The sequence below is a fragment of the Periplaneta americana genome, chromosome 11 (genome assembly GCF_040183065.1).
Source record: "Periplaneta americana isolate PAMFEO1 chromosome 11, P.americana_PAMFEO1_priV1, whole genome shotgun sequence".
Classification (NCBI taxonomy): domain Eukaryota; kingdom Metazoa; phylum Arthropoda; class Insecta; order Blattodea; family Blattidae; genus Periplaneta; species Periplaneta americana.
Window position 1 is genome coordinate 6,957,070 of NC_091127.1, and position 14,524 is coordinate 6,971,593.

Here is a 14,524-nt window from a genome sequence, read left to right on the forward strand (position 1 = left end):
AGCATTCTTTACTTTTTTGTAACACTTACCTTTCTAAAAATAGGTATATTTCAACTAATCTCAAAAAAAAAATTATTTGCAGCTATGTACTTGTAAGAATTTCATTGTTAAAACAAAATTAATGGTTTTTCGTGAACTTGTAAAAATTTCTATGGTTAAGTACTCTTTGTCCCTTGTGGCAGCTCACGAATGGTGAGAAGATATGTAAATTTACAAATTTTATAATTATTATCCAAACTGACAACATAGCTTACAGGCCCATGTTAGGGATTATCCGATATCTACGACACAGTTGATATCATTGGCAAGTCTTCAAGTTTCGATATCGACAGCATACCTCATATCATGGAACAGGCTGATTATCAAAATCGATGACGCAGCTTATACCAAACGCGAGTCTGATTATTATCCAATATCGATGACATCTGATATCAGGGCGAGTTCCGTTATCCGACATCGACAAAGCTCATATTATTACTATTCTGATTATCGATAACTATCACCGAGTTCATATCGTAGGCAGGTCTCATTGATCGATATCAACAATATAACTGATATCAGAGGAAAGTCTGATTGACCGATATCGATATAGCTCATATCATGGACGGTCCACTTGCATACAGGATAACTTGATCAGAGTGTATATGCATCTAAAACCAACTATTTTCTATGAACACTGAACACAAAAGTGTACTGCACTTACTTTTTGTTGCTTTCGAGAAACACGTCGAATTCCACCGACATCTTGCAGCAAAGTGCCTTCCTAAAGGGGCGGAAAAAAAAAGAATTTAATCACAAACTTTCACAGTTGATAAACCTGTTACAGATCTAATGTAAACCTGAGTTATCAACAATAACAATGTCAACTCTTGATAAACCTGTTACATATCTAATGTAAACCTCAGTGATCAACAATAACAATGTTAACTGTTGATAAACTTGTTACAGATCTAATGTAAACGTGAGTTATCAACAATAACAATGTCAACTGTTGATAAACCTGTTACAGAGCTAATGTAAACCTGAGTTATCAACAATAACAATGTCAACTGTTGATAAACCCGTTTCAGATCTAATGTGAACCTGAGTTATCAACAATAACAATGTCAACTGTTGATAAACCCGTTGCAGATCTAATGTAAACATGAGTTATCAACAATAACAATGTCAACTGTTCATAAACCTGTTACAGATCTAATGTAAACCTGAGTTATCAACAATAACAATGTCAACTGTTGATAAACCTGTTTCAGATCTAATATGAACCTGAGTTATCAACAATAACAATGTCAACTGTTGATAAACGTGTTACAGAGCTAATGTAAACCTGAGTTATCAATAATAGCAATGTCAACTGTTGATAAACGTGTTACAGATCTAATGTAACCCTCAGTTATCAACAATAACAATGTCAACTATTGATAAACCTGTTACAGATCTAATGTAAACTTGAGTTATCAACAATAACAATGTCAACTGTTGACAAACCTGTTACAGATCTAATGTAAATCTCAGATATCACAATAACAATGTCAACTGTTGATAAACCTGTTACAGATCTAATGTAAACCTGAGTTATCAATAATAACAATGTCAACTGTTGATAAACCTGTTACAGATCTAATGTAACCCTCAGTTATCAACAATAACAATGTCAACTGTTGATAAACCTGTTACAGGTCTAATGTAAACTTGAGTTATCAACAATAACAATGTCAACTGTTGATAAACCTGTTACAGATCTAATGTAAACCTCAGTTACCAACAATAACAATGTCAACTCTTGATAAACCTGTTACAGATCTAATGTAAACCTGAGTTATCAAATATAACGTCAACTGTTGATAAACCTGTTACAGATCTAATGTAAACCTCAGTTATCAACAATAACAATGTCAACTGTTGATAAACCTGTTACAGATCTAATGTAATCTCAGTTATCAACAATAACAATGTCAACTGTTGATAAACCTGTTACAGATCTAATGTAAACCTCAGTTATCAACGATAACAATGTCAACTGTTGATAAACCTGTTACAGATCTAATATAAACCTGAGTTATCAACAATAACAATGTAAACTGTTGATAAACCTGTTACAGGTCTAATGTAAACCTCAGTTATCAACAATAACAATGTCAACTGTTGATAAACCTGTTACAGATCTAATGTAAACCTGAGTTATCAACAATAGCAATGTCAACTGTTGATAAACCTGTTACAGATCTAATGTAAACCTGAGTTATCAACAATAACAATGTCAACTGTTGATAAACCTGTTACAGATCTAATGTGAACCTGAGTTATCAACAATAACAATGTCAACTGTTGATAAACGTGTTACAGAGCTAATGTAAACCTGAGTTATCAATAATAGCAATGTCAACTGTTGATAAACGTGTTACAGATCTAATGTAACACTCAGTTATCAACAATAACAATGTCAACTATTGATAAACCTGTTACAGATCTAATGTAAACTTGAGTTATCAACAATAACAATGTCAACTGTTGATAAACCTGTTACAGATCTAATGTAAATCTCAGATATCACAATAACAATGTCAACTGTTGATAAACCTGTTACAGATCTAATGTAAACCTGAGTTATCAATAATAACAATGTCAACTGTTGATAAACCTGTTACAGATCTAATGTAACCCTCAGTTATCAACAATAACAATGTCAACTGTTGATAAACCTGTTACAGGTCTAATGTAAACTTGAGTTATCAACAATAACAATGTCAACTGTTGATAAACCTGTTACAGATCTAATGTAAACCTGAGTTATCAACAATAACAATGTCGACTGTTGATAAACCTGTTACAGATCTAATGTAAACCTGAGTTATCAACAATAATAATGTCAACTTAATATAAATACCGGCGACGAGAACCTATGATGATCAAGAACAATAATGACATGAATCAGTGATGAATTGTTGATCAATAACAATTATTACAACGTAAACTTGTAATGATAACCTGAAGAGAGTTGTGATGGATTGCATCCGAACATTGTGACACATTAATTCGATGAAGGAATACAGGAACCTCAGCATGACGAATGTAGTGAAGGGAACTAATGTGTGGAGACGTAACTAAGACTACATGTTATCAATTCATTAATAATCAAATAAAAGTGAAATTATTGTATTTATTTACAGCAAAAATCTTAAGTTAATTTCCGAATATCCCACTATATATATATATATATATATATATATATATATATATATATTGTAATTCTGTACTGCCTGGGAAAAGTGGCATAAGTCAGTTTCCAGAAACCTTTTTTGATAATTTATTGACAACTTACGGAACATCTGCTCGCCTGGAAAAAGATACATAAGTATTTCTCCCATTACAATAATTCATACAGAAGAAAATCAAATCGACATAAACCAGTGTAAGTTGTCAATACATTATCAAAAAGGTTTGTGGAAACTAACTTACGTCACTTTTGCCAGGCACTGCAGAATTTACCTCTTTGCCTAATATTTAAAGTTTAAAGTTACATTCTCTGAACTGTCCCGAATGTGTTAATTTCTCACAAGGGAAGGGTTTCGGCTCGAACAGGAATTTCGTATCCAAAATTTGTATACAGGCCCGTCTTTACATCTCTGTAAAGCTCCCAAAAGCATTCGTTTGTGTAATGTGTGGTTTGTCTGTTAGAGCACTGTAGAAGTTAAGGGGATGGGACTCCTTACCCGTAAGCCTAGCCTAGCCTAGCCTAGAAGCTAGTGCGAGTGGTAAAATGTCTAAAGCCCATTTAAGAACATTTTTCTCCAACGTTCTGTCTGAAAGTATTCCAGCTAATCAAAAGTATATACTGTTGCGTGAGAAATTGAATGCGCACAAGGACGCAACCTTAATAAATTAATCAGTCCAAGGCTAGGACATGGAATGTATGATCATTCCACCTAAAAAAACTAAACATATCCAGCCTCTGAATATCTATTCCCTTAAACAATACAAAATATATGCTAGGAGGATAACAGATTGCATAAGGACTCTTGCTGAGAATCCAGAACTTAAACTGGGAAATCGAGTGTTTATAATGAAAATGCACTCTGTTATTCATAACCAGTTGTCTGCTCCAGTGTACCGCCCTATGCTTCAGTATTCCTGGCAGTTAGCTGGTTACGTGAATCCTGAACAAGTCTCGGACTTCAAAAATGTAATTCAGGTGGCATTTGATTGTTCAGCACTGGAGTGTGGTTCAGCAGATTGTTCAGGTGTTGCTTCTGCGTGTTGTGCTTATTGCTCTGCCCCATGCTGTTTCATGCATTTTGTAGAGAATCCTCATGTACATTTTTAAAGAAGTGTATTGACCAATACCAACCAAACGGAGAGTTACACTAATGAATGCTTTTACGGTCTTCATCACAATTGTGAGGTAAACGTCTGTATAAATTTTTAATCAAAAATTCCTGTTCGAGCCGAAACCCTTCCCTTGTCAGACAGATGTATGTACAAACGAATTCACTTACATGTATCTTACATTTTAAGACGTGTTACATGTCAATTGATATACCGGTAAAATGACGAATTATGAATATAATGATACCTGATAAGCACTTACCGATTGTGTGACGAGGAGCAGTTAGTGTTGATCATATGTCCATCTGTAACAAAACAAAACAATATTTATTGCGAAAAATCATGACATGACTGTAATGTTCAAAGTTCTCACAATCAAAGAATCATTCCTCATTTGCTTAATTTATTTCTTTATTATTTTTTTTCCTTGCCTAACCCTCGCACCTGTCTCTCGACTTCCTCTCCACGCCTTCCTTTGTTTTATTTCGTTTCGCCACGTGACTTCATATTCTCTGTCTTTGTTGCACTTCCTCCAATTATCTCACAATAGACACTGCTTCCTTGATTCTTAAAATTGATATAACATTGCGTTTGTCAGCAAAACTGGTATGGTCAAGGTTACAATAACAACTCATCCCAGAGGTCAGCACTTCCACTCCGGTCTGCTCCGTCACGCGGCGCTTTTACCGACTAGCACGAGAACAGATGAATCACATTATGCGATGAGCTGTCTGATCCCTCACCAAGCATGTATGCAGAACTACAGCGACATCATTTTATTTTTACTAACATTTTTAATATTAACCTGTCTATACCTTTAGAGAACCGGAAACACCGCTTGCTCCCCCCTCCAAGACTGGAGTTCGATGATACTGGCGTAAAACACAAATCACTCTACTAGGTATAGGATGGAAGAAAAGTAGTTCATCCGTTTACGTAAACTAGGAAATATCGCGATTTTGAGTTTGATAATTTTCATTAGGTTTTTCTTTAATCAAAGTACAGCACTGTATTAAGAATAAGTGTTTTTACTCACGAAGTGAGTTAGCCATGCGAACGTATTCATTATGCAGTGTATATTATACCGTCTACAGCACATTAGCGTACAATATAGAGAAAGAAGTTAAATTGAAAAATAATCATAATATGAATATTTAAACACAATTTTGAAAATGGTGGCCGTTCATTTCGATACAGGCTTCAGTTCTTTTGTGCATATTATCGCACTATAGACTATTGCATCTAATTCCGATTGCCAGTTTCGTCCTTCGTACTAGTAACTCATGTTGAAATAATTCTGTACCTACTCTACGTACTGTGAATTCAATCTTCACTTCTGCCCGACCCGAAAATATAAAATTACTCAGACATGCTATCTACTGTCCGTCCAAGTGGTTATGCCGCAGGATTGTAGAAAGGGAGGAAATCACGTGACAGTTAATTACTTAACGAGGCCCTTTTATTTAAGTTAAATTAAACAGCTGTATAATATTACGTAAACGTCCAATTCCTAACAGAAATTAATGTTTTCAGAAAAGAGCTAAGACAGCCCAGCTTTTACAGAGGGGCGAGCAGAAGCAAGTGGGGGAAATCGGGATGCGACGTAGGCAAACGGACAGTACCTGTGCGAAAATATGATTCAATATTGAAAGCTCTTTCGTCACTGGAAAACGCGAACATATTTCTGGAACGTACTATACTCAGTAACTCAGTACTGCTTACTATCTGCGGTCTTGGTTCTGTGTGGAGTTGGAACTTCCTTAGTAGAAGGGGTGGGAGTAAAGTACATTCAAAAACTCAGGTACAATAAAAATTGAAGTAAAAATAAAATGATGTCCCTGTATAATACCGTGCGGGAAACGGGAGTGCTCAGAGAAAAACAACATAATCACGACAATGGATTTTAAATGGCAGTAAAACCCTTAGTATGGTTCTCACCGGAAAAAAATCAAAGCCGCGAGTCCTGTATCTTAGGTACAGGGTGATTCAAAACCTCTGCGACAAACTCTGAGGAGTGATAGATCTAACAATAAGGAATCCTTTTTGTTAAACAATCCATGTCTTTTGACGCATCGTTTCGAAGTTACCGTTGAAAATGTTTTTGCGCGGGCGTACGTCAATGTATGCGAATGTGTGCACCCCTGTTTGTTTGTTGAGATGTTTGTAAGAGACGAGAAGGTTGTTGTTGTTGTTTGTTTACGTTTAATGTTGAATACATTTTCCTTACAGTTCAGTCTAATCATCAATTGAGAATGGATGTCTACACTTTTCCCGAGTTAGTCGACATGGTAATGTGTTATGGGGAGGCTCGCGGAAACGGAAGAAGAGCTCTCCACATGTACCAACAACAGTTTCAAAACAGAAATCACCCTCACCACACAATGTTTGCTCGACTTTATCAGCGCCTTCGAGACGATGGGTCTCTTCGTCTCCGGCGCATTGGTGGAAGACCGTGTAGACATCCATTCTCAATTGATGGTTACACACTCGCATACATTGACGTACGCCCGCGCTAAACATTTTCAACGGTAACTTCGAAACGACGCTTCAAAAGACATAGGTTGTTTAACAAAAATGGTTCCTTATTGTTAGATCTATCACCCCTCAGAGTTTGTCGCAGAGGTTTTGAAATCACCCTGTATGCGCCAAGTAAAAGAATCCGTTCCTTATAGAGGACTCCAGACAAAAATTGTCGGTCATTTTCCTATGTTGACTCTAGATTCTTATGGCTTTTGCAGTTGACAGCGTTGTTAAATAATGTAAAATGATAATAATTCTGAGTTTATGGTGTTCCCAATTTATTTGTGAAAAATATTTGTGTGAGAATGCTGGGTTTGCAATGAAAGACCTGCCCTTGGGCAAAAAAAACTATGAATTAATTAATTAATCTCGAGCAGTCTAGCATCTTCACCAAAAATCATATCTTGAGAAAATTGTTAAGACGTCTCATGTACACAATAAACACTTGTTAGTTCAATTTGCCTATAAACATTCGGAATAAAAGGATCTACTTCTCATTTAGTGTTATATAGATAGATGACCTTTCACTCCACACTTCACAATGTCCGTTATCGGACCAATATTCTAGATGATCGCTATTTACAGTTTTTGACGGTTTTGCTCTTATTTGGTTCTTTAAGTAGAACCTTGGAGTATGTACAACCCCTAATTGTTTTTCAAAGCTCTTTGTGTCCTTTAATCACTTGATCTGCCTGACATGTCTACATGACTAACCACACAGGGGCTCAGGTCTTCCAAAGTTTTTTTTTTCTTTTCCCTGATCCCTCGCTATACCTGACACTCGCAAGCGGTTGCGTCATATTACCGCCCAGCCATTACAGCACACGGAACATCAGGGATAGCGTGTAATAGCACCAATTACAGGGAGTTGTTTACATTACGGCCATTGAGAAGAAAGTAACTAACAACAAAGAAATGATTTCACATTTTGCAACTATATTCCGGATGTTAACAATTGCGCTGAACTAAACTAAAATGACGTCCGTATAATAATAATAATAATAATAATAATAATAATAATAATAATAATAATTTATTTTAGCTGGCAGAGTTAAGGCCGTAAGGCCTTCTCTTCCACTCAACCAGCAGAAAGTACTGTATATATACATATGCATGAACCTAGAAAGAATTCAACAATTTGATTTAGATGAGAGTTACATGTATACAAGAGTTATTTACGAAACCACAAAATATATTAACTATTAACTAAACACTGAAATAAACTGTGTAGCAGAATTAAGCTAAAATAAATAGAATGTTAATATAATTCAAATAATATTACATAATAGAAAGAGATTATTATGAGACAATTTTGAAAATAAGCACTATCAGGATGATGTCTAAAGAAAGAAGTAACAATGTAGTCAGTGATAGTTTAAATCAGTATGATTGGAGTGAAATGCTAATAAGGTTATCTTTTAAGCTGTTTTTAAACGTGTTTATTGTCTTCCAGCCCCTAATACTTTGTGACAAGGAATTCCATTGACGCGAGGTGGATACTGTAAAAGATGATGAATAACAAGATGTTCTATGAAGAGGTATACTTAGCGTGTCACAAATAAGTGATCTGGTATTTACGTCGTGGTTAGAGAATATATAAGAGAAACGATGTGGTATAATGTGGTAAGTAGAGCTCGGAAATTGACGACCTAAATATCACGTAAAAATTACCTATAAAATGACCTTAAATTTCTGAAAATATATTAAATTTTAATAATAATAATAATAATATATTATTATTATTATTATATTACTTACTTGCTTTCAAAGAACTCGGAGGTGCATTGCCGCCCTCACGTAAGCCCGCCATCGGTCCCTACCCTGAGCAAGAGTAATCCACTCTCTATCATCATATCCCACCTTCCTCAAATCCATTTTAACATTATCTTCCCATCTACGTCTCGGCCTCCCCAAAGGCCTTTTTCCCTCCGGCCTCCCAACTAACACTCTATATGCATTTCTGGATTCGCCTATGCGTACTACATGCCCAGCCCATCTCAAACGTCTGGATTTAATGTTCCTAATTATGTCAGGGGAAGAATACAATGCGTGCAGTTCTGTGTTGTGTAACTTTCTCCATTCTCCTGTAACTTCATCCCTCTTAGCCCCAAATATTTTCCTTAGCACCCTATTCTCAAACACCCTTAACCTATGTTTCTCTCTCAAAGTGAGAGTCCAAGTTTCACAACCATAAAGAACAACCAGTAATATAACTAACTTTCAGATTTTTTGACAGCAGACTGGATGATAAAAGCTTCTCAACCGAATAATAACAGGCATTTCCCATATTTATTCTGTGTTTAATTTCCTCCCAAGTATCATTTATATTTGTTACTGTTGCTCCTATGTATTTGAATTTTTCCACCTCGTCAAAGGATAAATTTCCAGTTTTTATATTTTCATTTCGTACAATATTCTCGTCACGAGACATTTTATTATTATTATTATTATTAATATTAAAAATATGAACTGTCAAATGCACAAAATGTTGAACGAACGTTTCACAATAAAGTCAGAACTCAAACGAATGGATGAATACAGCTCTTAAAATGAGTTTAAAATCGACAATGCATAGTATTTAACATCTGTACTGCAGAACTGTCAAAACAACCTCTTCAATATGTTTAACAACAAGTTGAATTTCATATTATGTCGGCTTCATTTTATTACAAGGTCGGTACTATGCGGTAGGTCTCTCTATAATAAAGACAGCGTTGTTATAATTCGAACGTGCAGCAGCACCAAGCACAGGGATTATATTGAAGAAGAGGTAGGATGACTATGCCTTATGTCGATGTAGATTTTGTTACTCTGACAGTGAAAAATTAGAGAAGGGAAAACGATTATGGATAAAAAATATTCGAATCTAATTATGTAATTTCAAAAAAAAAAAACTCCTAGGGGGTGTTCACACTCGGTAAACCACCCTCTGCGCACGCTCCTGGTTAGCGACAACACGTACAGACACAAAATTAAAATGTTTATGCTCGACCATGCCGAAATGTAGTAATTATACACCTGGTAGCAGACCTTTAATGCATGTCATTAAAGTACACCTATTCATTAAAGTTCAGGTTTTCGATTATTCTCGGATATGCAATCGAAAGACAACTAGGGAAACGTAACGGAGGCTGGAAATCCAATACTGTCGCAGAAGGTTATGTTCTGTTACTATAATAATTAGCGTTAATTGTAAATAATATTAAAATAAATTCAATTTGTCATCTCGTTTTCCAATTCTAAATCAATTTCCAGGTTATATCACAGTCTACTATATACAGTCGCGAAGCTCAATATGTAGTAAAAATGCAAACATGGATAGTTGCCCACCACTAGGATCGCTACTATCGCCTCATCATCGCAGATCTCTCTCCTAGCAGACGACAAAATATGTTACACTTTCGTTGTCGTGTTCTTTTGGAAAAATTAACACCTTCCTTCCATTATTGAAATATTAAATGCATAAAGTTAATTTATTATTTTAATGAAGTATATTAAATTCCACCATAAACTCGAAGATACCTGCAAGAAATAGGTTAATATTATTTTTGTTTGTGCAAAACGAACTGAAATTTACTATAATCGCTTCACTCATTCAAGATTATAGCGATAATTAACTATGAAACCAATAAATATTAATTTGCATTTCCCTTTACAACAATAATAATGGAAATATGAATTAATGGAGTAACTTACGTGTACCGGTACTTGTAGTATAGGCTTACGTAGTTAACAAAGTGGGATGAGGTTAAGCAATAATAATCACACCAGAATTGGAAATAAAACGTGATTAATAAATTTTATTGTAACAGACTTTTTCTACGTCTCTAATAAAGTAACAAATAAAAATAACAACAAAATTAACAGCTATAATTAAAAACATATCCTTTGAAAAAAAAGTAGGCCTAAGCAATAATAATGCCACCAGAATTGAAAATAAAACGTGATCAATAAATTTCATTAAAACAAACTTAATTTTTCTACGTCTCTAGTAAAATATTATTATTCCAATTATTGTATTTTAGCCATTAACATTTTCATTACAACCAATAACGAACATTTCACAAGCATCAATGGAAATACGCAACGAGCTAGCACTCGATGGAAATACGATTCAGTCCAAAGACGACCGTAGACAGTCTATTGTTTCTAGTTGCTAACCGCTTCGAGCGCTTTATCACGAGATTTGCAAAAAATCACCTCAAGCTTCGCGACTGTATATAGTGGACTGTGGTTATATCAAGACTAATGTTCTCTAGATTATATCAAGGTCAATGACATTCGTGTTTCGGAAAAATCAATACTTTCGCGTCTGCGCACATCTCACAATTCAGGTCAGTTCCGCTCCTCACTTACATAATCATAACATGAATACTTCTCAATAATTTCAAGTTAGAAATATGGACGAGCATAAAAAGTCGTATGAAACTTGCCTATAATGGTAATTAAGACGCTCGTATGAAAATTATGAAACTCGCTTGCGCTCGTTTCATAAACAAACATACTCGCGTCTTTATTACTACCATTATAGGCTCGTTGCATAATGTACTATTATAAAACCATGACGACACCGGTTATTATATGGCAGTGAAACCTGGACTGTGGAACAAACACATTGGGTATAGCCGTATACAAGGCTTAGATCTTTGTTGGAATATATCTACAAAGAATATAAAATCAAGAATGAAGAAATAAGAAACAAATTAAACATATTTGTAATAAATCATCAAATAAAAACAGAGATAACTGGGCAGAACATTTAGATTGGATAGACCATACTATAATTCATAAAATAGTAATGTTATACAGGCCCAAAATCCGAAGGAATCCAAAACGTTCAAGACAGAGATGGAACGAGACCGCAACAGGTCTTAAGGCCTAATCCATGTAAAGAAGAACAACAGAAAATGTACTCGTATAAAGTGATCTTGCTTTCATCTCTTGATAATTTTATTTTTATAGTTAGCTGCAAGTATAACATACACATCGTGTAAGTAGGCCTACGCATTACGTAATTATCATAAGGCCACGCACTGTGGAAGTTTCTGACAGTCGCAAGTGGTTCTGGTTGGTGCCTAGGTGTTGGTAACAGCTCTGTGAAAGCATTTTAAACAAAATGAACTCTGTCACTACGTATTACAAAGTTTGTACGTTCATTGACTAGTTTTTAAAAGCTGTGCATGTTTCTAGATGTCTGAAGCCAGATATCCAATTACAAGCTAATGATGGCCTTATAAGATCAATTCTAATTGTCTTTAAATCTTCAGATAGCAAGAAGCAAGACGAGGAAGTTGTGGGACTGTGCACACGAGCTGGAATACAATACTAATGAATGTATGAAGGAAAGTAAATACTCACTCGTCTTTTCTTGGTACTCCAAGTCATCCGAATCGGTGAAGAACCACGTCTGCAAAACAGAAAACAATCATGTCAGCAACATCCGGTGCGTGAGATATGCAACAAGACGTCAAAAGTCCGTTTCATCTCGTCGAGTTCAGTCCGGTTACAAAATACAGTCGGAACAACTGGATAATACCCACGGCAGACCAATATCGATAGTCGACGCTACTCGCTGACCGGGCCGTACCGAGCCGTGTCAAACAGAAGACAACCGAAATGGTGGTATCAAATTCGCGACCATATTCTTAAATAATTCACTCCATTAGTCACGTTCAAGGTTTTATGTAGTACAACGGCGGTTTTTTTAATGCATTAAAAGAAAATGAAGATGTAGTAAGATCATAAACTAGGTTATCACATGGAAATTAACAGGAAAAAAGATCTGTTTCACGGAATACCATTAAAATGACGGAAAGTAAATTTCCGGTTAATGTTCGCCAAAGTCTAAAGTACGTAATTATGACGGCGTTGCCCTTTTATTTCTTGCCTAGAGAAAAATACCTAGCCTTTTACGAAAAAAATAATTTAGGTACAATGAAATTATTCACCGCATTCATTATAGGCCTATTATTTTTTACGATGAAAGAGTAATGGAACGGAGAAAAATTCTCTCCGGTGCCGGGATTTGAACCCGGGTTTTCAGCTCTACGTGCTGATGCTTTATCCACTAAGCCACACCGGATACCACCCCAGCGTCGGACAGAATTGTCTCTGATTAAGTTCCAACTCTTGGGTTCCCTCTAGTGGCCGCCCTCTGCACTACGTCATAGATGCCTATGAACATAGGACTGAAGTCCACACATGTGCTGAGGTGCACTCGTTATGAGTGACTAGTTGGCCGGGATCCGACGGAATAAGCGCCGTCTTAAATCACGAAGTGATTTACGCATATCATATATATTTTTTTTTTTTTCCATTACTCTTTCATCGTATGAAGATGCAGAATATCTGCATGGAAATATCATATGTACTTCGGTACATTAAATATATATATATATATATATATACTATTATTTTTTATCAATATTACGAATCGAAAATTGTCATATTATATAATTGTAACTCGTACATGGACGAATGAAATCAAATTTTATGTTAAAATTAAAAAGTTTCGTCAAATACATGAAAATGATAGCATTTATATTACATAATATGTAAATGAACTTCATGTTAAAATCTCCTGTCACTTCCCTATCCCTAAACTAACCTAACCAAAGCTAAGCTAAGCTAAGCTAAGCTAAGCTAAGCTAAGCTAAGCTAAGCTAAGCTAAGCTAAGCTAAGCTAAGCTAAGCTAAGCTAAGCTAAGCTAAGCTAAGCTAAGCTAAGCTAAGCTAAGCTAAGCTAAGCTAAGCCAAGCCAAGCCAAGCTAAGCTAAGCTAAGCTAAGCTTCTCCCATTCCTCGACCTCATATCACTTATCACGTGCGGCTCGCGATAGAATCATATTGCCTGTCTGCGCATGCGCGGACTTGGCTAATAAAAACCTAAACTAACCAAACCTAACCTTCGTATATCCAAGGTCTGTAACCGGAACAAGAAGGGATCACAATCATTTAATCTGCAATGTACACGCGAAAATAAATTCAAGTAAGGATCACGCTCCCATTGCATGAGAGGTCCGCGCATGCGCTACAACAAATTGTTTCTGTCGCGAGCCTCTCATCTAAGCCACTCGTCATAATTTACTCGCAATATTTGCGCAAATAAAAAAGAAATATAGCAAAACTGTTTTGTCTCGAGACTCTCATCTAAGTCACGTAATAAGTCACGTAATCTACTTCAATATATTTGCGCAAATATACCTTGTAGCTAACAGTGGTGCTATCTGTCAGTAATGTTCAGAACGAAGGAGGCAGAGAGAGAAAAGAAACAAATTTCTCCTTCCAAGAACACCACACACCAACGTCGTGTTCTTATGTTGGCGAGATTGTGTATTTATTTAAATTTGGTGCTAAACGTAACGGCACGGTTCAAAGATACCGTGGGAATTCTCCAGTTTAGCGGCCTAAATCACATATTTATCCCTTTTTTTTAATTGCACTAGACAAACTCTTAGGCCTATTCACAATCAAATTAAACATAACCGTAACATAAAAACAAGTTTGCGGCCAGGCTACCAAATGGGATCATTCACAATGATTCACATAACACTGACATAAACATTGGCGTTAGATGTTAACATGAAAGTTTGCGAACTCGAAACTTTTATTCTTATGCTTACGTGATTTGCAAACCGTACACAATCGTGGAGCGCTGAAGTATACGACACAATATGAGG

The 14,524-nt window shown here is 35.7% G+C and overlaps 1 protein-coding gene across 1 annotated transcript in view; it reads right to left on the bottom strand.

Moving 5' to 3' along the window:
- Positions 1 to 14,524, bottom strand: part of fng (Fringe glycosyltransferase) — a 408,217-nt gene that overhangs the window by 296,640 nt on the left and 97,053 nt on the right. Inside the window, exons 3-5 of the mRNA XM_069838872.1 lie at positions 12,205 to 12,253; positions 4,589 to 4,631; positions 704 to 763 (exon numbers count right to left, since the gene is read on the bottom strand). Of these exons, the coding sequence (XP_069694973.1) occupies positions 704 to 763; positions 4,589 to 4,631; positions 12,205 to 12,253 (152 nt within the window). The remainder of the gene's footprint in view (positions 1 to 703; positions 764 to 4,588; positions 4,632 to 12,204; positions 12,254 to 14,524) is intronic.